Raw genomic sequence first — 24,522 nt, forward strand, 5'->3', positions numbered from 1 at the left:
AAGAAGACGAATTGCATGATGTATATTTTATAATTCTCTGTTTAGCTTCTTTTAAGGTCAGAATACTGGGTAGAATTCCAACATGCTGATCATATATCCTGCCCTCCAAGCCTTAGAGTTGTTCCATTTAGAGCGGACAGAAGTCCTCAGAGGGCCTTGGTTTGACCTAACTTGTTCTCGACTCAGCCATCCAACAGAGCTCACCAATCTTATCAAAAGTTACGTGTCTTTCCACGAATAGGTGGACATTCTGTGCTCCCCTCACATCCATCAAAGTACTGAGAAGAGTGACACAGATGCTGGATGCAGATGAGATCAGCCCTCTCAGAGACCGATGAGCACTGTGAGTAAGAACGAAACTTCCTCAGTCACGCTGGGTGTAAGTGTTAACACTGTTACACTCACAGCATAAGGTCTCATCAAAACACTGGAACGGGAGTATGTGTGATTAATATTTATAGTAGGAATTACTGTGCTTGAGAACACTTGCAAGTATGAGCTTTTGTGCTTTGAGCTGCAGTGGCAGTTAATGTGAATGCTGGTGTGGAATATGTCAAGGACCCACGCTTGTGAGTCATGACAGTTCAGTTTTAAAAGTAGAGCCAGAGCCCTAGTGGAGTAATCACTGACCCCAATGCGTGGAGCTGAGCCTGGAGCACAGTGGTGTGCCAGAGATGCATCGCTTCCAGAAAGGCTGAGAATGGCTGAGATGCTGGAATAGGGGATGGTCATATATTGTCCAGTAAAGCAAATGCCTTTGCAGATGTGTGTGAGGGAAACAAGCATTGTCTATGGGGCCAGAGTCCTAGTCTCGTAAAGAGTGGGGTTCCACTGCAGACAACCGACTCCAGCAATAACGAATTTATTTGAAAGCTGTGAGCTCCAAAGGAAGTTCAAAAACTAGACTTAGGAGAGAAGGCTCCTGAAGGTTTTGTAGCAGGAATTACTGCTCAAGAATCTTGCTTTTATTCTACTGGATTAAATGAACTCCATTTATCTTTAAATTGCCCCAGGGTGTGCAAACCCCAGTGAAAACCACTGCTTAGGGTCCTGAAGCTCAGAGAAAGGGCCCTCCAGGACTCCTGGCTTCAGTGGTTTGAGAGCAAGGCTAATGCAAAAGAGAGCAGTATTTCGACCGAAGGAAATGCAGTATGGTGGATAAGGTGGCTGGACAAACAAAAAGTGATAAATGACCAGCCAGCCAGTCACAGGCAGCCTCAGGTCATGTGCTCAGTGAAGATGGTATTCTGACTAGCAGGTGCGTGGACAGCCTTCAGGGATCCCAGACGCTCTGCTTCCCCGCCTATGTTGGACGGCTGCTTTGCATGTCCACCTTTTAGCTAAGTGATCACTTCTGATTAGTCATGTCTTTTGTTCCAGATGATGGGTACAAAACACTGGAGATTGAAGTAGTGTTGGTTTTTGTTTTGGTTCCAAAGAAGGCGAACCTTTTCCTTTGACAGGCGGTAGTGGCAGAGGCCTAATCGTCCCCATTCTGGAGTCCAGTCACGCCGGGTCTGGGCTGTACCATAGTAAGAGTTGTTGCTGGGCTTAGCCCTCCCCCTGTCCCCTCCAGCGGCAGCCTTTTGATCTTAGCAGTACTGAAGCCCAAAAGGGCTGGGTTTACAGGGGTCAGATGTTCATGGCTCCCTCCACGTGCCCAGTTCTGATGAGGACACAAAAGACTCAGAGACCCTCTTTCACCATTTACTCTGTGAAATCTAGGGATGGGGGACTGTCTCCCCTGGCCATTTGTTTTTGAAGGTGATGTGTTTATGGATCTCGGTCAGTACTATCGGAATCTGCGTCATTCTAGTGGAATTTTATGTCCTGTGAAGTTCATTCCCAACTTTATAGGTTTCAGCCCCAGCTGTGAAACTTCTTTGTATGTAATACAATTTTATATTTGTGTTTGTGTGCCATGTATATATGGCATTGTAGCCTTGGGCAAAACCTCTGTTTCCTTGAGCATCTGTTCCCTTATCTGTAAATAGAAATCCTAATTTGTACGTTCTGGAATTGTTTTAAGAATCCTATGGAAATGCTTTGGGAGTTTGGAAGTGAATCTGGCTGCAGGCTCTCATGTTGCCTAAGGAAGTCCTCTACTGTCGCCCATTTCTAGGCCTCCATTTCCCTGTCTGCCGGTGATGGGCTTGCTGAAGTAGATCTCTACTTTCCCATCCCAGTTCACTAAGCTGCACGGTAGCCACGGCGGCTGTGTTGGTAGACACAGGGCCCTTAGTTAGTGACGCAGCTCTGACTGGCAGCACTCAGAAATGGGGGGGCTCTGTCAGCTGGGGATGGGTGTTGGCCTTGGGGGATGCAGTTCCGACGGGCACAGGTCACCAAAATGCAATCAGGTGGGCAGGTTGGAGACACTGAGCATGCCAGAGGTTGCTGTGTGTTAAACGTGTTTAATGTCTGTGACTGTTGGAGCTGGAAGCTTTCTTTGTTGTTTACTTTGAATACCCAGAGATCTAGTACTTTCTAGAATCATCTGAGGATAGCATGGGGATACAACCCCTTTAGTGGTTCATGGGATTAATATCTTCCTGGTAAATGTAGGTTCTTCTTGGTGAATACCCTTGTAGAAGCCAATCTTTTAACTAGTTCGGAATACCCGATCAGTATTGGGTTGTTTACATGAAAGCAGTCCGTACAGCCTGCACTGAGCTGCACTTTACCACCAAACTATTTATGGAAAACAGGCTTACGAAATAAATACAAATCAAGATTGCTCTTTCCATGTATGTGTATCATCTGTTACAGTTTATAAGAACAGTCACATACGTTGTCTTGTGAAACTTGAAGTGCACGGCAGGCTTATACTTCTGGAAGAAAATACCCCAAACCAACTGTATTTAAGAACTTTACCAAATAAAGTATGTATGATCACTGCCAGCAATTATAAATATGTGTGATGACATTAAACGAGCTGTGCCCACAAAGCTGGGGGAGTCCTCGCTGGCACCCCCCGTTCTCTGCTGGCCCTGTATAGAAGTGCAATGTGTGTACTGTCTAGGTTTTTCTTGTATTTAACTGAATCTGCAAACTCTAGCCAGTAACCCATTTATTTTTAGTAATATCAATAAATTGAGAAATTTAAATTTTTTTTCATTAAAATCATTCACAATATAAGCAGAAACAGTAGGTAGATTCTGGAGTGTGTATCAGTGAATTGCTTGGATATCATCTTCCCCGTTCGGTGAACACACCGAGTGGCCCAGTGATAGTTAATATTCATCAGAGAACTAAATGCGCGCGAGAGGCCAGAAAAGAAGTCAGTGGCTTTCAGAATTGGTGCGCCGTCATTCCTGATCCTTGACGCATATGGTGATGAGGGAATGCGTAAGTGTCAGAGACCTGCATTCAGAATCTGTGGCCAAGTGGCAGGAGCAGTCCCCCCGACCTCCACCGTGACAGCAGCTGACCCTGCCGTGTCTGTCAGGGACGCCAGACCTGACGGCCAGGTCCCAGAATCGGTGGAAGAGGAAACACAATCTGACTTGCTCTTGAGTAACCACGATTGTTTCATCGTGCAAGGGAGACGGGCTGGAGAGAAACCCAGGGGCCAAAGTGCTGATACATTTGCAAGGTCTGCTGATGTTGGACCCGGCGACTCACAAAGGCCTTTTCGGGGTTTGTTCCCCTGCCCTTACAGCCTGGCATCCCGCCCTCGGCACCCTTGTGTCCTCGTGTCCTCACACATGTCTGAGCCTACTTTGTCCCGCTGTCACTCAGAACGAGCGAGTGAGCGAGGCTCTGGGCAAGAAGAGGGCTCTTTGCCCAGCAAGGGGCGGTGGCAGAATTTGTATGAAGCCTTCAGGTCCGCAGGGAGAACAGCCCCAAACTGGCAGGTGCGCGAAGGCCACTGGAAGTAGGGGTGGAAACAGGTACCTCGTCTCCTGGCAAAGGAGCCATGGCTGAGGTTCAGCACCCCCGATGAAAAAAAAGACAACAGCAGACCGCCCGCCCCAGCCCTGCTGGCTCACTCCCTGGGGGCACCGCCCCAGCCCTGCTGGCTCACTCCCTGGGGGCACTTTGAGAAAAGGGAACAAGTTGGAAAGAAGAGGTCAGACTCTCTTGCCGTGACATCCTATGGGGAGCCCCCAGCAGCCTCCTCCCCCTGAAGACATGAGGAGCCCTGCACCTCTACGCCCACCGTGCGCTTTTTAAGTGACTCTAACGCAGGAGAACAACCTCTTCCTTGTAGTCACAGGGTTGCTGCTGTTTCTCCCCGATGACTCAGTCAAAGCCCTCAGCGGTCCCACAGCCCACCCACACTCCGCGTCACAGGCAGAAGAGACTCCACTTTCATTTTGAGCAATTTATTAAAATAAAAACAAGCCTCACAGGTACATAGAAATAGTCATTTGCACTAAGTATTATTAAGAGCAGAAAAGCAGTTTTAAATATATCTTAAAAATCACAAAATATATTGATTAAGGCACTACATTCCATCTCATGATTTCAATAAATACGCTGTTCTTTAAAAAGGCAGTACTGAGTAGCTCTGATTAAATCAATGGAGGCACTACACTAGTCAAGGCAGTGACGCTTTGCTGTGGCCATTGTGTGTAACTGATTCTCAAAAGAACTTCAGTAGCTAAGATTAGCATTTTCCTAAAAAAGAAACTGAAAATATGAAAAAAAAAATCACAGTTTTCTCTTTCCAGTTTAAGTCTCTTCCAGAGAGACCTAGCTACAAAAGGTATGGTTTCTTCATATATTCTTTAGCAACAAGCAGTTGTGCATAAAGGACAAAGATTACCTCCCAAGAAGTAAAACCATCAGAGGTTAGATGTCTCAGCACAGCACGAGTCTTTGGAGAAGTATTTTTTCCAGCTGCGGAAGATCAGCTGGGTTTAGAAAACTCTGCACCTGGCATCCAAGAAGGTTGCTTTGTAAGTGCTTTCCGAGCAAGGGCTTTGTGGAGCAACTGAGGGGCCAGAGGCAGCTCCCGTGTTGTACAGTGTAGACGGAGACCCAGACTGCCAGTCAAGCGACGGCAAGCCTGTCGGGTGCCGCCAGTACCTTCTAATGATGCCAACCGTGAGCATTTGTGAGCGTGCTCAGTGGCTCCTGAGGCACACGCTAGGCATCATCTACTGGGGACCCCTCTGAGACATAGGGTTTCTGGGGTCTTTTCCCATTTCAGCAGCCCGCTAGTCTGATGGTCTGGACTGGTCTGGGCCAAAGCTGCAGTCTATCAGTGCGGCCTCTCCCAGGACACAGTGACCACAGCAAAGAGGAGAAAAATTAACTTCCCACAACAATGCCAGATCGTCTGAGCTTTGGGGGCAAATCTTTTCCTCAAAGTGCCCTCTGCTCTCCAGCTGAAAATCACCATTTAACTGAGTTCTCATGTAAGTGTGGTAAGATGGTCCTTCTTTCCTAGACAACATCACTTTCTCTGCAGAGCTAGGCTGCATGGACCCGAGGTGCTGGGGTCCCCAGGCAGGCCGTGCTTGAGCTCGAAGAGATGGGGCTGGAGGCAGGAGTCGAAAGGGCGAGAATCTACGTGTGAGGGCGGAGAGTTCTTTTCCCCCTTAGGTCGGTTGTGCAGAAGAGGTGGTTCCTCCGGTTCACATTGCCGTGACACCGGGCAAGACTGAAGCTGGAAAGTACACTTCACTTTTTGGCAAGTAAACAAGATATGGTCAAAACTTTCAGAAACTTGGGACCTACTGAACCAGACGCAGTCAAGAAGACAAGTTCGTTCTGAAATGCTAACAGTACGGCCCGCACCTGCCAGGAGGCAGCTGCAGTTGGACTTTCTTTTATATATGACTGAAGCTGACTTCAAATTTTTACCTCATTGTAAAACACGAACATCAGTCACTGAGAAGCAGTTGGGTCCAAAGCATCTAATCACAAAAATAGAAAAGCAAATCCAAGAGCACTTTGAGAAGAAACTCTGCAGCTGGAGGGCTCTTAGTTGTTCTTCTCCAGGGACCGGTAATAATCTGTCAGGACTTTCCATGCTTTGGGTGCCATGAAGCCATCTGGGGGATTCTCGCCCTCCCGGGCCAGCTTCCTCATCCGCGTCCCGGAGATGAAGTCAAACTCGTTGTGCCTGTCATGGGGCAGCCACACACAGCTCAGAGTGGGTAATTCACCCCATCCCCAGAGCTGCCTGCAGTAGGTGACGAATTTTAGACCCTATTTTTTCCTTCTGTAAAATGCTGCACCTTCTGCACGAGCAGTTCACTAACTCTTCAGTAAAGGAACTCGGAGAAGAAAGGGGCGTGATGGCAGGCGTGACAGCAGCCGCATGCTCAACACTGCCTGGGCACCTACTCTGTTCACGGGAAGCCATATCCTGCTGCTACACTGGCTTCCTTTCCCTTAACGCCTGCTCAAGGAAGACTTGTTGAAAGAGAGCTACTGATGGACCGCCTACTGACATGAGGGGCCGTGCTACACCTCAGGGGGACACATAATGTCTAAGACCGGGACTCCCACCCCACTAGGAGCAGGTGGAGATGCACTTCCACAGGGCCAGCATTCTCATTGTATGGAGGTGATTAAGGACTCTGCCTCCAGAAACCTACCTTGCCGGGTCATAGAAGTCCATGGCTTTTTTGGCTTTGTTGTAGGCAGCCACACGGAATGGAATGATTTCCACCGAGGTCAGGCCTGGGGCCATGCTCAAGACCTTGCCTCCATGAGTGGGTTCATACAGGTCTTTCTTGGTCTCAGGGTTGGGCATGCCTGCAGGGTCCCGGCCCACGATGTAGAAATTGACCCCTGCAATCATCCGGGACCTACAGTGCCACTGGACCTAGAAAACATCACCCAAGGGAGATGCTGGTCACTGCTGCTCAGCTCTGGGGTTCCTGTTTACAGATATGCCTTTATTCTGCTCTAAAAGTAATCCAGTGATCAGCTAACAGCTGGAAGATATCAGTGGATTGTCTAAGTGCCCTTCATGCTTCATGTTCGCTGCAGCAGGAGCTGTAGACATGAATCCCCACCGCCTGACCCCAGCTTCCTAGAACCCAGGGTTCTGTCTCCTGAGTGCTTCTCCACATAGGCACGTGGACCAGGAACACTCAGATGTGTGAATTTTACTTTCCAGTCCCTCCCTATTCAGAATAAATCACAGTTTAAAGGAAATTACAAATTCCAACCTGTCTGATCACCTGATTGCCAATGATGAGCTAATCCCATGAAAACACTGATTCTAGTTCAACACAACATTGGGATTTCAGAATGAATCGCCCTTTCTGATGCTCAATGACCGATACAGGGGATGGGGAAGAGAGCCAGAGGCCTGGCACTGTGATCTGGTTGAAGACGATTAATTTCTGAAACTCAATTTGGGGCATTCCAAAGGGTTTAGACCCTTCCAATTCATCATGCTTCCCACACACTCAGTGCTGTGGGACACAGAATGTCCCTGTTTGACGGGCTTACTGTGGTAGGACGGAAGGGGACACCAAGCTTTTAGGGACGAAGTCTTTCTCAAAGAGCTCACGGGCACGTGTGGTGACCCACTCAGAGTGACTGGAACTTTGGCAAATGAGTATCAGGTGCGATACACTTTGCCCCAGGTATAACAGGTCTGATGTGTTTTCCAGCATTTTTACAAATTCTACATGGAATCATAATTAAGTTGGATAAAGAAGAGAGACTAGAAGATTCGAGAATCTGTTCATGAAGGGAAAGGATCACAGAGACTCTGGCTCTCGTAAGTAAAGTCTGAGCCCCCATTTCCAAGGCCCCCAGCCCAGGGAACTGCTCACCTCTGTGGGGCCAGCGTACAGCATCGGGGATGGGAAGATGGCAACGATAGTTGACTTGGGGTCCAGGACCCCTTCCTCCAGCACAGCCGCGTGCTGCTTCATGCGCCACGCCAGGGGCACATCGTCGTCCTTGGTCCAGCCCCCCAGAGGGTGCAGCAGGAGCACCGGGTGCTTGTAGCCCCGCTCCAGCAGCCTGCGGCGGGTGTCCTGCATCAGCAGAGCGTGCCCGTTGTGGACGGGATTGCGTAGCTGGAACGCGAACACCGCGTCTGGGAAAGGAGCGGACAAAGGCCCAGCTGAACAAAATGCACATTGTCGCTTGTCCGCAAGAACAAAACAGAAATGCAGGGGGAGGCTCCCCTCTGCTTGCTAGAATCATTTAATAAAGCCAATTAGATCTTGAATTTTAAAAGGAAAGAGGGGGCGCCTGGTTGGCTCAGTTGGTAGATCGAGGGACTCTTGATCTTGGGGTTGTGAGTTTGAGCCTCATAGTGGGTGTAGAGAGGACTTAAAATTTTTTTTTAAATATCTAAAGAAAGAAAGGAAACACTGTGTTTACAGCTCAGAGAATTCACTATGCCCACTCGTTTTCAAAAGGCACAAGTAGACTCCACCTGGGTCTTTGGGGGCTACTCTGGGACTCCAGAGGCACCCAGCAGACCAGAGGGGACACACAGGCAGGAAGCCCTAACGGGGAACCCACCTCAGACATGAAGCATCTGTCAGGGGCCTCTGCCGCCAAGCACAGCTCAGGCTGGAGCCGGCACTGAGCAGTCCCCACGCCACCCTCTGCTCTAGGCTCGCTCCCTCAGGGGGTGGGCGACGACCAGCGCCCTCTGGGGCCCGGGAAAAGTTTCAACAAGCTAAAGATGTAAAAACATATTTCACCTTCACTGAAAAAAAAGTCTTCAAAACTACTCCATTTAGTGACAGGCTCCTGCGAGGCTTAAATTTTCCTTCTAGTTATGGAAGAAAGACCCATTATGGGAAACTTGGGGAATCCACAGAAGCCCCAAATAGGATAAACTCACCTATAATCCCGTCATTACTTTTTCTCTTTTTCAAAATTTATAAAGTGAAAACCCTCCTGCTCCTTGGTCTTAACTCCATCCCCAAGTGGCACCTGTCACCTGTGGTCTGGGGTACACGCCCCAGAGACTTCTCTTCGAGACACAAAAGTAGCTTAGGGTTCTGAGAACGATTACTATATTTTGTTTTCCAAAATTGTGCTGTACAGATTGTTCTGCAGTTTGTGTTTTCACTGAATAAAGCCACTTGGGATATTTTTTCTGTGTCTGCCTATTTTTTAACTGCTGCGTACTATTCCAAAATGTGGCTGTCCTTAGCTTTCTGAACCGCTCCAGTCCGTATCAATACACACACCGATAGAGGTCTCCAGCTTTTTGCAACTATAAACGGCCGATTCCTGGTACCTTGAGTTCTGTAATCAGAGGGTGGGAGGAGGGCTGACGGAGGCATGAGAGCCAGGCCGCCCACGTACCAGCGTTCATCTCTTTACATTTCTGCTTGAGCTCCAGAGGCGTCAGGCGGTACTGGTCCAGCCCGTCGTTCCACCTTATTCTCTCCAGCACCTGCAGGTCTCCACCAACCAGCCAATCCCCGCTTTCCATCACCATCTAGAAAGACCGTGAGGAAAGCTGGAGGTGAGTATCAGCTTCTAGTGGATCTGAAAACCATTTTCTCCTCCTAGATCAGCCTTGGGTTATTCCTGAAGAACTGCCTTCCATTCTTAGCCATTTCTAGCACAGTATTTCTCAAACTTTTTGGTCTCTCAACCCTTTTATACTTTTTTTTTTTTTAAAGAGAGAGAGAACATAGAGAGGGGCAAAGGGAGAGAAAGAATCTCAAGCAGACTCCACATGCCCAGGGTTGGCAGGGGGAGCCCAGCGGGGGGTGCTCAATCCCAAGACCCTGAGATCAAGACCTGAGCCAGAATCAAGAGTTGGACGCTCAACTGACTGGGCCAGCCAGGCACCCTGTCATCAAGAACATTCTTAACCGAAGCTGGCCCTGTTTTTGCTGCAAGGGCTTGGTGTCTGGGGACAACCCAAGTGGAGCCGGGCATCCCTGTCTTGAGTCCTGGGGACCATGGCTGTGGCACCGGCATTGCAAACATCAGCCCAGTGATGATGGCAGATGATGTCTCAGTATTAGAAAGGTAGTTTTGAGATTGGGGTTCTTTGGAAAGGCCTTGGAGACCCCCAGTGCCCCGCAAACCACTCTCTGAGCGCCACTGCCAGCATGTTCCTAATACAGCCTGATGTGTCTTAGACTGTTTTCAATAAGAACCCAAAACAGAGAAGCAGGGGGCGGGGAAAGTCGGGCAAGTCGTTTTCTACCAGTTAATTATTGCTAATAACAATTTCTAAGAAAACTTTAAAAGAAGTATCCTTCTTAGTTACGTTCTAGTTTGAAAACAAAAGAAAATGTCCAAAGAGTAGCAGTATGTCGCCAAGTCCACACCTAGGCTAAGCACAGACTAACTAGCTAACTCTGGATTTCTCTCAAATAATCTTTGACAAGGGCACCAAAACCACTGGAAGAGGAAAGGAAGATCTCTTTGGAAGACAATGTTGAGAAAACTGGATATCCACATACAGAGGAACAGAGTTAGAGCCTTATTTTATACCCCGTAAAGAAATTCACTCCAAATGTGTTAAAGACCTAAATGTAAGATCTAAAGTGATTCTTAAAAGAAAGCACAGAGGTTACTATTAACACGCTCCCTTATCAATACCCGCTCTGTTGACCAAGTGACTTCGGGGATAGTGAGTGAGGAACAGAAAACACACACCTTTAGAAGGAATCATGCCCTTCCTCTCTCAGCCTGTCTTTCCAGGGTGGACCACACAGCCCCAGAGGCCGCCCTGGTTCTGGGGACAGGCCAGCAGAGGGGAGTCTGTGGGGGTGTGGGTGGAGCTCAGCCGAACAGCCTGGGGCGCCCTCATGTGAGGAACAACGCCAAGCACAGACAAGGAAGGAGAGGGTTCATGGCAGGTCAAAAGCCATCTCTCCACACAGCACCCGTGTTCTGGTGCAGAATTTAAATTTGAACCTGACCTTCCAGGTTATTCTCAAGGAATAGTGGTCAACGTAGAAGGACAGAACACATTTTATCTGAAAGTTTGTTAGTTCGATAGGTAACTTTTAAACATGGTCTGTGGGCTTCCATTCGCCATGGGCCCCACAAATGAGGGGTGAGCCTGGCGGGAAGGGAGGGTAACAGTAATGGAAAAGAAAAAACACGACTGTGGGGACGGAGGGAGGAAAATCACTTAGTCAGAATACTGTCAAATCCCCGTACCTGTGCGTTTACTTTCTCCTCCTTGCTCAGAGTTAGGTGATTAAAATGTGGAGACTTACCCCACACCCCTAGGCGTGTAGTAACTCTTGCTGGACGCTAGGGGTCCGCCCTCTATTGTTCAGTTGGTGAAGGCAACACCCATCCAATTTGGTTCACAACTCAGCCTAAAGAGGAGTCTATTTGATGGCCAATGCTGCACCTGTGCTTCTGGTATTGCTGAGACGGGGAGACGCAGCAAGCACCTCCCGCCCCAAGATGGCCCTACTGTCCCCAGAACTGAGATCTCGCTCCCAGGAAGGGAGGTTTGGTGGCTCTGCCCCATTTCCCAAGCATTGTGGCCTAGGGGCCCTCACCTCCTCCGGAGAGTCCGCAAACCTGGGCGCGTGGACAGAAATGAGGAACAGGCTTTTGGGGAGTCAGAGAATGTGAGAGGGGAACCGGGCTTGGAATCAGAGGCAACAGCAATACAAAAAGGAGAGGGTGAGTTCAAACCCTAGCACGAACACAAGAAAGCTGTTCTGAGGAGCCTTGAGGGGGTAAGGAGAAGCCTGACAGGCATAGCCTGGAGAGGAGGGTGAGTGTAGGGGCTGGAGTGAGAGCAGCCACGGTGCGTGGGGAGGTACACTCCACGGAAGGAAAAGGTGCGGGGGGCGGGGGGGAGAAACCGGGAGGTAGTGTGGAATGGAGGCTTTGGGAAAACAGGGTCACAACAAGAGGGTTCAGAGATAAGGATCAAGAGGTAGAAAACCGAGGTGATCCCCATGGAGAACACATTCATTTCTGGTCCAGTAGCTCTGGGGTGACAAAGGAGAGGAGACAGGGACTTGACACGTCATTTGCAGACAAGAGGAGAAGAGGTAGCACTCAAGGGTGCACAGGGGCTCCCAGAAGCCAGGACACCATGTCCAGGACCCCCAAACCAAGCTGCTGCTCCCACTACACCTGCTGCCTCCCCTGAACTCCGCCTGCAGAGTGTGAACGCAGCCCTGGCTGGGGGCTCAGTGGATGACGACACGGTCCTTTATCTCCTGGGCTGGCAGAAGACCGAATGGGTAACCACACAGTGGGACAGCTGGGGTCAGACAAGGGCAGAGTGCTCTGGAAGCATAAAGAAGGCACACCGCATCACGGGGAGGAAGGGCGTGACAACCAGGTGAGGTGGCAGGGGCAGGAGAGGGGACGACAGGCTGGCCCGCTACGGGGGATGACGGCAGCCGGGAATGGGTCAGGCAGGTCGCTGTAGGAGTCAGGCAGGAGACGGAGTGCCCTGGCCCAAGTCAAGAGAAGAGACGTGCCCAAAGTCAAGCCATCCATGGGATTGCCAGGACCCAGCAGCCGAATGAACACGGGAGGAGGAGGAGGCAAGGAGGTAGCCCGGGATTTGGCGGAGACCTCCCACTGGGGAGCGGGTCTGGGGAGAGAAGGGGCGTGAGCTGGGGGTGAGGTGCTTGCCACTGGAGACATCCAGGAAGGACCCCTGAACACTGCTCTAACGCCGGGATTCCCAGCCTTCACGGACTCACAGGGAGCGTCCGGCGCCAACCCCCAGAACCGACGCAGCCAATGGCGCCCTGGGCCACATGGAAATGCAAGGAGGCCCATGGCCACTTTTGGAAGGGGTTATTTTGGAAGTTTTGGGTTAAGAAAAAAAAAAAAACCAAAGTGTAAATTTCACTGTAAATTTCAAGGTTCTAAAAAAAGGGGCAGTGAAAAAGTGAAAAGAGTCCCTTCCCTGAAACGGCCAGTGTCGTGCATCTGATAAACACACGTCCCACTCCAGGCGTGGTGTGTACAGTGAGTGCCTCCCTCTGCCGGGTTATCCGGGGCCCATTTCTCGCCATCAGCTCATGGGGAATGTTTGCAGAGTCCCTGTAATGACCTCACAGGATGGTCACTGACCAGACCACCAAGACCACAAGGCACAGCACCATGTTCCCCGGCTTCGAAGAAATCCCGAGCTCCAGCTGCCACCAAGATGAAAAGAAAGAATTCTCGAGAGCCTCCTCAGGTGTTTCTTTTAGTGCTACTAGAAGAGATGTGGAGGGTGGGCCCCGGGAGGGGACGTCTCTGAAGCAGGGGGATGAGGGGTCACCCTTCCCTCCCTGGGTCACTGACTGAAGATCAGGTTCCGACCCGAGACCTTAAGGACCCGCGAGTGGATGAAACATACGCAGGATCAAGGCCCAGAACAGGGTTCCTCAAATCGCTTTCAGTCAGTATCCTGCAATTTCCAAGGCTGCCTGCCAGCCTGTGGACACCCTGTTCAGATTAAACAAGAGGTGCACTGGGATTTAAGACGATCAACGAGAAGGCAGATTTTACAGGAAGGCTCATTAACTCTTCGTTCATTAACCTCTTGTGTTCAGAGGCCTTGAAAAAGCCCTTCCTACCTTGCAACATTTCACAACTTAAAGAAATGAAACCAAAACATTTGCCCAACCAATTCCAGTAAGTTCAGTCAAACATCTTTTGTAGGGGCCCAGGGTTACTTGTAGGGTTATTCTGAGTCTGGCTCCTCCTTTTATATGGCTTTTTCAAGTTTCAGCCCTAAGGCTCTCATCCTCGGGGAGGGATGGCTTTGACATTCGGTTTCACATACTTTCCTTTTCGGGGTAAGGATCCACACCCGGCAATTCCAGGAGACCCTCCACCCCCGTGGCCACCAGGTAGAAGTTATGAAGGAACCTGAGGAGGTTTAGCCCATTTTGCCTTTAGGCAGGAGCGACTCAAAATGATCCCAATCAGATGAACACATTTTCAATCTTAAAATAACCACTGATGAAAATGTGCTATTTCCCTCTGGAGACTCTGCCATACCTCAACCCCAGTTGTCCCCTCTTATTGAAAGAATGCCACTGACCCCCGTCCTGCCCCCGCCAACCACAGGGCATATGCCCGCAGTCTCTTTCCAGTGGTTGGTTGGACCCATTCTGGATGAAGGAATCGCTTCCCCTAGTGAGTTTCCAAGATGGAGGAGAATGCCACAAGCTCTGGTTGAGGGCATAGCTATGACTTGGATTTCTGTCCTTTACTCAAGGTGCCAGACTAAATTCTCTACCCGGTCCACTTGTTTCCCATTTAGTGGAGGGACCCAACCATTGCAGACTCTGAAGACTCAGTGGGTCATTCAGAGCAGCCCTCAAACAGAAAGACGCTTCTCTGCCCCTTTCTAGAAAGATCTCCAAAGGCACAGCCTACAAGACCTCCCTTAGAAATGCACCTCAGGAGCACCTGGGTGGCGCATTCGGTTAAGGGTCCAACTCTTGACATCAGCTCAGGTCATGGTCTCAGGTCATGGGACCGAGCTACCCATTGGGCTCCACGCTCAGCACAGAGTCTGCTGGAGTTTCTCTCCTTTTCCCTCTGCCCTTCCCCCTACTCATGCTCTCGTCTCTGAAATAAATAAATTGATTAAAAAAAAAAAAAGCATTCTTCTGCAATACCCCAGTATTTCTTTTAAGTCCTTCATGAGGAAATAAAAAGGAATGTGGGTGCTTGGGTGGCTCAGTGGGTTAAGCCTCTGCCTTCAGCTCAGGTCATGATCTCAGGGTCCTGGGATCGTGCCCTGCATCAGGCTCTCTGCTCAGCAGGGAGCCTGCTTCCCCCTCTCTCTCTGCCTGCCTCTCTGCCTACTTGTGATCTCTGTGTCAAATAAATAAATAAAATCCTTGAAAAACAAATGAAAGAAATCATTTTTTGTCTTAAGCTGAAAGAGAAGCCCTTCCAAAGGTCTTGCCACTTACTTTGATGTGGGGGTGTTTTGCGCACATTGTCCCCCAGACACGGGAACAACGCTCCTCCTTTCTATGTTCGTAGAATTCAGGGTCTCGTAAGACGGCCACTCTCCGTCCACCATGTGTCAGGACAAACTCGCTGCGCCCCTCCAGCCGTGTCTTATCGTCCGTAGAGACGGGCAGCACGATGGGGATACTCATGTTAATCACTCCGTCTAGAGAGAGAGCCATGTGATGAGTTGAGTACGGGGCGCCAGCTGTGCCGTCCTCGAAGGGGACTCCCATGTGCACATCCATTCCAAACACTGCCTGCAAAGCCCAGGAAGGCCTCAAGCCTACGTGGTGGTGTTGGCTGCACGAGCTTCTGCAGAGTCTACGATGAGAAGTCCTCGAGAGGCCTCTCAACGCAAGACACGGGAGTTGTGAAAAGCTTTTCACAAACACGGAGAGACCTTCAGTGAGTGATCTGATCTGGGGGCCGAGGAGGGGGCATCTCCCTTCTGAGTTTCCGTTCAAAAGCTTGGTCCTGACCACAACATACCAGAGAGTGTCAAGTCTTCAACAAACCAATTACACACAATAAAGGCTGGCCAAAGAAGCTCAAACAGAAACTTCTAGTCTTTCTTAGAAACGAACCTTGTAATAACGTTGGCAGATCTCTGAATTGTGGTACCAACACACCAAATTGAAAAAGAAAAAAAAAATCAGACCATTAACACCAAGGGGTAGGACCCCAAGAAGGGAGTCCTGATGTCTGTTTCCTGTGGTCCAGACATAGCGTCACCTTTACGTGGTATTGAAAAGACTTCTCTGGGGGTCACAGCTTTGCTGGTTCCACCATCAGGCAAAAACGAGGCAGAGGGAAAGCCATGGACAGTGGATTCACACACTTACTCTGGAGAGTGAGCTCCTCTCCCCTTTACACTACTTTTTTTACTTTAAAAGGAATTTAAGTAAACTGGCAATCTGGTTTCTCAGGATACAACATGACAACTGGAAGGTACGGGGTGTGCTGTTCAGAGAATTTCTATCTCCAGCTACAACACATGCCTAGAGACACCCTGATCTCAAAGGAAGAGGCAAGAGAATTACTTAAAAGGTGATAAAGAAATTGTGAGAGCTCATTTTGTGTGTCTCCTTAGCTAGGCTGCAGTGCTCAGACAGTCAATCAAATGTTGTTCTAGATGTTTCTCGGAAGGTATTTTTAAGAGGAGATGAACATTTGAGTCAGTAGATTTTGGGTAGAGCAGAGTGTCCTCTATAAGGTGATGGGCTGCACAGAATCAGCTGAAGGACTCAACGGAAGACCCTATGCCAGGAAGAAGAGGGAACTCAGCCCGCAGACTTTGAACGTGAACTTCAAGTCTTCCCTGGGTCTCTGGCCTGCCAGTTGCAAGGTTCTGCAACTGTGTGAGCCAACTCCTTAAAATCAATCTCTCCCCTCAGCCTCTCTGTCCACCCTGCCTTATTTTTCTGGAGAACCCTGACTAATAGAACTACAGTCATGGCGGGGCTCGTCCCGTGTGGGGCCTACAACCCCTCGGGGGACCATTACACTAGAGCTCAGTTCAATAACTGGTGTAACTAGGGACGATGACGTCCCTTTAAAGCTTCCTTGTGTTTAACACATTTTAAAAAATGAATATGAAGTTATTTGGGGTTTTTTTTTGGAAAGAGCTTTTTTAAATGTTTCTAGGCAAAATGGTTAAAAGATGTAGTTCTTTTCAGTTTGGGGCTTCAAAGATTACAATTCAGCTTTCGGGAAACATTTAATTTCTTAATGAGGCCAGATAACATTAAAGATGTGACCCTTTTGGTGGGGATGCCTGATGTCCACCAATGACATCCATCTCTCGGCTGTACTCACAGGTGAGAAAACAGGGCACACCATCAGTGTACAACACTGAAGAAGGTTAGGGAGATCTGGGGGATTCCCAAGTTCAAGACTCAGAAGGGAACAAGAGCATGTGAATAAGGAAAACATTCAGCTCCATGAAAAACCACCGCAGTTACTTATGGATTTGAGGGAATGTCCCACAGATTAATGAATTCTTTTAAACCTAACCTTCAAAATCCAACACCTGGAATGCCTCTGATGGAGTTAAAGATCTGAGCTCTGAGTCAGCTATGACACCCAGCTACAGGCCTACCACTTTGCACCTTCTACATACTCTCCAGAAGTCACTAGAGTGTAAAAGAATGTCACAGGATAAAGACAGCAACTGCCCGGAACAAACAAATCTGGTCTATCAAAGTCCTGTGACTACCCCCCAACACTGCCCCGGGGAGCCCTCGTAAACCACAAGTACGTTCTCTGCACCAGAAGTTACGGGTTTTGATGTTCCAGTGACTCCTTTGTTTCAAAGTTCAGGCGTTTTCTGGGCTCCGTTCCCCTTCTCTGTGCTCAGTTGCCCCACTTGAGAGATGGGATAACGAATAATCCGTATTCGTTACGGATTGCTGGGGGTGGGCACATGGTACAGCCCTTTATCCCTGGAGGTGTGTGATCGAAGATACTGCAACCCGCCGCACAATCCAGTTGAGGAGAGGGGAGAGAGGCCCACCAAGTAGATGGTGCCCTGTGTTCTGTGGATTACTGTCCACACTGCTCACAGAGATCGGACCAAATTCAAGTAAAACAAAACACAAAGCCCCAGGTGGGCGTGAGACAAGCCCAGCTCTGCCCAGCGCATCCTTGCAGTGCTACCTTCCATCAGCTCATCTGGGGTGAAACCCAGGGGCGACACCACTCTCCCACGCAGCTGTGTCCTTTGATCCGCTAGGCTCCTGCCCAATGTAGCCTCTGACCCACGTTCCTCTTGGCCTTGAGGGAAACCCTGCTCTGGGGAAACAGCACTTCCTGACGGTGGTCAAGAAAGCCAGTCTCGGCATGGAGTGGGGGAGTCCCATGATGCCAGCTGACTGCATCCGCCCGGAGCTACAGCTCCCCATGGTGCGAGCAGCTTCCCCAACCACCTTCCTAAACTCTTCCACGACAGGAACTCGTCCAACAGCGTGATGCTCTGCTGAGGCCTCCTCCATGGCTTCCCACCCGACTGGGGCTCTTGGCCTCGCCCACTGTGGGTGAGATGGCTCTTACGGGGGCTGCCTCACGTTGCCAGGGGGCCTTGGCTGCTGAGTCCATGGTTAGTCCAACACAGAACTTTTGCATAGGACTTTTCCCAAGCAAACGTGACGACACTTTCTATTGCTTAACTAGGCCTTTTTTTTTTTTTTAAGTTGCAGGAGTAGAATTCAGGGATTCACCACCTACAATACGTAGTGCTCATCATAGCAAGTGCCTTCCTTAATGCCCACCCCCTATCCAGCCCATACCCTGACCCACCTCCCTCCATCAGCCCTCAGTTTGTTCTCTAGCATTAAGAGTCTCTTAGGGTTTGCCTCTCTTTTTCCCCCACTGTGTTCATCTTTTTTGTTTCTTGAACTCCACATAGGAGTGAAATCCTGTGGTATTTGTCTTTCTCTGCCTAACTTATTTCGATTAGCATCATACTCTCTAGATCCATCCATGTCATTGCAAATGGCAAGATCTCGTCCTTTTTTATGGCTGAGTAATATTCCATTATATATGCCGTGGTATATACCACATCTTCTTTATTCATTCATCAGTCAATGGACACTTGGGCTCTTTCCATAATTTGGCTATTGCAGATAATGCTGCTACAAACATGGGGAAGCATGTGCCCCTTTGAATCAGCATTTTTTTAAAAGACTATTTATTTATTTATTTGACAGTGACACAGCGAGAGAGGGAACACAAGCAGGGGGAGTGAGAGAGGGAGAACCAAGCTTCATGCTGAGCAGGGATGCAGGGCTCGATCCCAGGACCCCGGGATCATGACCTGAGCTGAAGGCAGACACTTAACAACTGAGCCACCCAGGTGCCCCCCGAATCACTATTTTTATATGCTTTGGGTAAATACCTAGTTGTGCAATTACTAGATCCAGGGTAGCTCTATTTTTAACTTTTTGAGGCACCTCCATACTGTTTTCAAAATGGCTGCACCAGTTTGCACTCCCACCAACAGTCGAGAGGGTTCCCCTTTCTCCGAATTCTCGCCAGCATCTGTCATTTCTTGTGTTGATTTCAGCCATTCTGACAGGTGTTTGTGCTACCTCATCATTGCTCTGAACGTAAGTTTTAAAGGGAAAGCAACAATGATGAAAACAGCACCAAAGATAAATGAGACCTTCACAATTTTACCTTTCCCTTCTGGGAGAATGAAGAAATTTACAGTCAAAGCAACTTGTGTATTCATTCCTGGTTCTATGACTACCAATCATCATAGCTTGAAATTAAATTCATGCATAATCGGGGCGCCTGGGTGGCTCAGTGGGTTAAGCTGCTGCCTTCGGCTCAGGTCATGATCTCAAGGTCCTGCGATCGAGTCCCACATCAGGCTCTCTACTCAGCAGGAGGCCTGCTTCCCTTCCTCTCTCTGCTTGCCTCTCTGCCTACTTGTGATCTCTGTCTGTCAAATAAATAAATAAAATCTTAAAAAAAAAAATTCATGCATAATCACACCACAGACAAATGAAATACGGCCCTGTACAATCCAACCAGGTGTGCCCATTTAAATCACATCTAAAATCAATTTCTCCCTCATCGATTAAAAATGTTTTATAAATGCATTAGAAAAAATTTCTAGATTTGTGAATCAAATGAGGACTCATAGATTTAATTAACAGAGAGGATCATAATTGTTTTTAATCTCAGGGACAAAATGTACAACAATAATTTAGAAACAAGTTCAGTTTTGTCAGCCAAATAGGATATTATAAACAGCTGCATCTGATCCAGAAATTTCCTGTTATTTGGACTCTGATCAACAGAAGAATGTAGCATTATTATTCTATTATAACTGATTAGATCATGAACTGTTAACAATTCCAGCTGGATCATTTGAATTTTTTAAAATTATGTTCTTAACCATTTCTAATTAATGTAACTATCTAATTATAATAATTTAACTATTTGGAAAGTTGAAGTACATACCAGGAAGGACCGTGCCTAGAGAAATATAAACACAATTAAGAAACATGTTTTCAGCTCTCCACCAAGATAATCTTAAAGCAACAATATCAAGGAACAGATTCCTATTACAAAACGTCACACATATAACATACAAAAATACGATGCTCTTTGCTACTGGTCTGAAGAATGTGTAACAGCAAAAAGAGGCTGAGACCAGGATTTGTAGTGAACGTCATTCAGTGCAATCCTGAAGCATTACTCAGATGACTATATGCTTTGAAATAATTACAACACGTTATAGCACCTCCAGCTTCGCAAATTTGCCTCTTACAAATATGTGATGTCTAGGTCTAATAGCAAACTGCTCTAGAACGTTCTAGAATCCCAGATGTTTAGAGGACATGAAATTCTACCTGGCAGAACAAGCATAGTAAGAACGAGAACCAGGATAACTTGGATTTGAATCCAAGCTTCAGGTGAGTTACTTAACCTTTCAAGTACTTATTTCCTCATGAGAAAAGTATCTTCCCAAAAGTGTTATCTGGATTAAATGTGATATCCTGTGTCAGATGCTGGGGTCAGAAGATATCAGGTACCAAATAAATGCTGGCGGTGCCTGTGGAAAGCCCTCAGGCCTCCCCACCCATCTTGGCAAGTCAGAGCTGTGGAGGACTTGTCTTCAAATGGTCCAGTCTCATGAGGCCACCATGTTGTGACTTTCCTTGGAAGCTACCAGTCAAGAACATGAGCTTGAGGTTCCATTTTTTAAATTTAGATGAGATACTTACAACTGGGGGGGAATCTGTAACAATCTCAAAACTCTATATCCAGGGGTGCCTGGGTGGCTCAGTGGGTTAAAGCCTCTGCCTTCAGCTCAGGTCATGATCTCGGGGTCCTGGGATCGAGCCCCACATCGGGCTCTCTGCTCTGCAGGGAGCCTGCTTCCCCTCTCTATTTCAGCCTGCCTCTCTGACTATTTGTGATCTCTGTCTGTTGAATAAATAAATAAAATTTAAAACAAACAAACAAACAAAAAAAAACCTCTACATCCAGTGGAAAATAAGGTGATATAATGAACCAATGAAAGTAGATCCTTGAACAATAGAGGGAATAATTCATCTTGTGTAATCCTCAGAAACACTTAAATTTTTCTTTTTTTTTCTTAGACTGAGTAGACTGAGTTTTTTTGTTTCTTTTGTTTTGCTTTTTAATTTAAGGGGAAATGTGAACTTTTAAGGAAATTAAAACCAACAGAGTATTCCTGAGAGATGTGGTCCAAATTAAAAATATATATATATTGCCTGCAGATGGCAGGCGACCAAGGAACATGCAATTGTTTGATAGCAGATGACTGTGGCTACACGTCTGTGGCTCTAGAAATTTCAGATTTTCAGTCGGTGGTGACTCATGACTTTCATGAGCTGATTAAAATTAAATGATATCCATATGAATGAGATCTTGTTTGGCCTTCTGAGATACACATATATTACCTTCTAGAATTTAACTATGTCTATACAGCCCGAAAGCCATCAAGGGGAGCTCTCTCCCCAGAGACTCATGTTGTGGTAGGAACAGGGTTTCAGGAAGCTTCCTGCAGGCATGCTCATGGCTGCTGTCCAGGCAGGAGGGACGCCGAACCCAGCCCTTCCACAGGAGCAGCTCCATTTTCATCTGCTCTTTGTATTGCTTCAGAGTTCACAGACATGACACATGATTTGGGGCGGGGTGGGGGGGAGGGCTAAGGGAGCGGCTGGGTGGCTCCTTCAGTTGAGTCTCTAACTCTTGATTTCTGCTCAGGTCATGATCTCAGGGTCGCGGGACTGAGCCCCAAGTTGGGCTCCACGATCAGCAGGGAGTCTGCTTGAGACTCTCTCTTTCTCTCCCTCTGCCCCTCCCCCTGCGCACATTCTCTCTCAATACATAAAATCATAAAATATAACAAAAGGCCTGACAACCACTGATATGGGGAGAAGAACCCACTGTACTAGGGTTCAGAAGATGGGCTGTACTATCTGTCCCTCCAAGCTCACATCTGTCTTCATTACCACTCTGTCTCCAGCCACTAGAACAAACCTTGACATATGAGGACACTAGGTAAACATTTGTTGGCTGATGAATGGACATCTTATCTGCGCTACTTCCAGACTGACGTAACTATGCGTGAGCCAGAGAGTCCCCTCAAGACTACAATGACAATGTCTTTTCATTGTATGCGTCAGGGCTGGGGAGGGGAAGGGATCTGTCAGCATAGGGAACATTTACTCCTGGACCAGTTGTTCCTGACTCTTCCTCATCCCCATGGGGTAGGGACTGGTGTTAGCAGCCCATGGAAGGCATGAGGGAACTGAGGCCCACAGGGTTAAGTAATGTGCCTCCGGTTCACAGCAAACCACTAGCCCACGAGCCCCGCTCGGATCCACAACTACACTGTTCCCCACTAGGATATTCTGCCTCGACTTAGCACCTTATATCCTTGGTGTCTATTACTGGATTTACATAGGAGTTGAGGAAGCTTCTGGAAGGTGGCAGTGGTGGTGGGTGGGGGACTTCTGAATCCTCACTACAATGAGGGCTGCAGAACTATGTCCGCTGGACTGGGGTGGACTCTGGGGTAGACAGTGACACCAGCAGAAAGTCAAAGGGAGAAAAGGAATCTTGTAGGGGGTCCCAGACACAGGCCCTACAGCTGGAAGGGTTCCAGAGCCCCCCCAGGCACCCACAGAAGAAAGGCCAGGGTATAGTTCACAGGGTTGTTTCTTCCAGTTCTCTGCTGCTGTGGGGTTCAAGCAACTGCTAGAGGGTCCTCAGCTGAAGTTAGCCCAGAGCAAGGGGACAGGAGCTTTCCCATTTGAGGGGGAGTCTGTGAGCTGCCACAGCCCCATGGGTCCCAGGACATTAGTGAACAGGCAGGAGCTGCATCTCTGTGGATGCAGAGAGCCACGTGCATCCACAAGACAAGAGGCACACGGCTGTGGGCCGGAGTCAGGGGCACAGGAAGCATCCCACCTTGAGAACTCCTGCAAGCCCCTGGGCATGGGTTTTCGGAAGAGCTGGGATTTCTGGATGGGCGGTAGGAATCAGGAGCTAGTGGGAGTCCAGTACTCATGGGGATGTGACCTCCCTCAGCTCCGTGCTGCTGGGGCTCACGGGGCAGACACGTGGGGGACCTGGGCAGGGAGACCTGTAACAAGGGCTTCGTCCAGCCCATGATAGCGAGGACCAAATAAGAAAAAGAAAATCGCTGTGTTTTATAAACTGCAGAGCACCATAAAATGAAATTAAAAGGATGTGAGAGGGAGGGAGCGAGATTTGCCTAAAAGATATGGATAGCTTATTACAGCATTTGCTGTCCGGCATCTTTTTGGATCATAGACTCCTTTAAGAATCTATCAAAAGCTAAGAACTCTTAACCCAGGAAAACGCCCGTTCTCCCCTTCTTAAATCACAAAGGATTTCTGCCTACGCTAGGATGGTTTTTGTCTCCCCTCCGTGATGTCCTAGCTCCCGGGAGAAGGACCCCTGGCTTCCATCCACACCCAGAGCCCAGGTATTTTTCTCTATGGAACAAGTGCTCGTCTTTTAGCCACAGCTCTGGCTGGGAGGCTCAGGGCCCATCTCCTGCCTGTGGTTGGCCGCGGTGTCGGTGAAGTTTACTCAATGCAGCCTGTGCCCAGCACGTATCAGAATTAAGACACCAAAGGAAGTGTCAGCCTTCCTCAGACAGACAGCCTAGCCTCCTCACTTGTCTCAGAACGGACACCGGGAGAGCAGCCTGGCAGGGAAAGCATTGGGCCAGAAGTCCCTGGATTCTGGTCTCTGGTCTTGGACCAGTGGTATGAACTCAGGGAGGGCACTAAGGCTGGGATCAGCTTCCTCATCTGCAAAGGGCGTGATCACAGTTGCCTGATTAAAGGCAATCATGCCTGAGAAAATGTTCTGCAGATGGACAAGTGCTGTACAGATATGATGATTATTGCTAAGGCAAGCTATAAGGGAAACAACTGAATTTTGGAATGTGATTTTATCCCCCCAGGCAGAGTCACAAGCCCAGCCCACCGACATCTTTTCCCAGGAAAGACTATCTGATGTGATTTTGCTCCCTAAAATGTCTGGAGCCCTGCTCCGAGTCACAGACTTGGTGTCCCCCAGCTCCCTGCCCCCTCCCCCCACTAGCAGCCATTCCTCAGGGGCTTGAAACAGACAAGCTCCATTTGACGAGCTCAGGCCCTTCTGGGAAGGAAATGATCACAGAAGGGGCCAGAAGTTTTCCGAATAACACACGCTTCCAATCTGGACCAGATCAGTGCTCTCAAGTCCCTCGGCCTGTGCCCAGAAGGCGGGCTTAGCGCGGCCCCAGGGGGGTCTGGAGGATGCCACCAGCCTCCTACAGCACACGGAAGGGCACGAAGAGCGACATTTGAGTGTCCAGTGGGAAAAGTCACTGCACGATGCCGCTTGGCCCGGCAGCAGGGTGGTGAGACGCCCCTGCAGGTCACCCCATGCGCTAAGCTCACCCCCGCCCACCCCAGGATGCTCCCAGCAGCAGGCAACGGCCCCCGATCGCCCTCTACTCTGAGTATGGAGGCAAGCGGAGCCAAACAGACTTAACCTTCTCTTGGCTTCGCATGCAAGGAAAAGCCCTCATTTTTCAGTTCTTTACTTTCCGATAGTCAATAATCCTTTTAGGATAGCCCTTACCCTCAAAAAAAATCCTAAAAA

General features: G+C 48.7%; 1 protein-coding gene across 3 annotated transcripts in view; it reads right to left on the reverse strand.

Annotated features, from left to right (window-relative positions):
- Nucleotides 1–4,312: 4,312 nt before the first annotated feature.
- The window catches only part of PAPSS2 (3'-phosphoadenosine 5'-phosphosulfate synthase 2), a 120,203-nt gene continuing 99,993 nt past the window's right edge, over nucleotides 4,313–24,522 (reverse strand). For all 3 annotated transcript variants that reach the window (XM_032313426.1, XM_032313425.1, XM_032313427.1), the window contains 5 exons: nucleotides 14,817–15,022; nucleotides 9,250–9,385; nucleotides 7,749–8,017; nucleotides 6,555–6,784; nucleotides 4,313–6,076 (listed from right to left, as the gene is read on the reverse strand). In XM_032313426.1, the coding sequence (XP_032169317.1) occupies nucleotides 5,935–6,076; nucleotides 6,555–6,784; nucleotides 7,749–8,017; nucleotides 9,250–9,385; nucleotides 14,817–15,022 (983 nt within the window). In that variant the 3' untranslated portion in view covers nucleotides 4,313–5,934. The remainder of the gene's footprint in view (nucleotides 6,077–6,554; nucleotides 6,785–7,748; nucleotides 8,018–9,249; nucleotides 9,386–14,816; nucleotides 15,023–24,522) is intronic.

This window comes from Mustela erminea, chromosome 14 (assembly GCF_009829155.1).
Source record: "Mustela erminea isolate mMusErm1 chromosome 14, mMusErm1.Pri, whole genome shotgun sequence".
NCBI classification, from domain to species: Eukaryota; Metazoa; Chordata; class Mammalia; order Carnivora; family Mustelidae; genus Mustela; species Mustela erminea.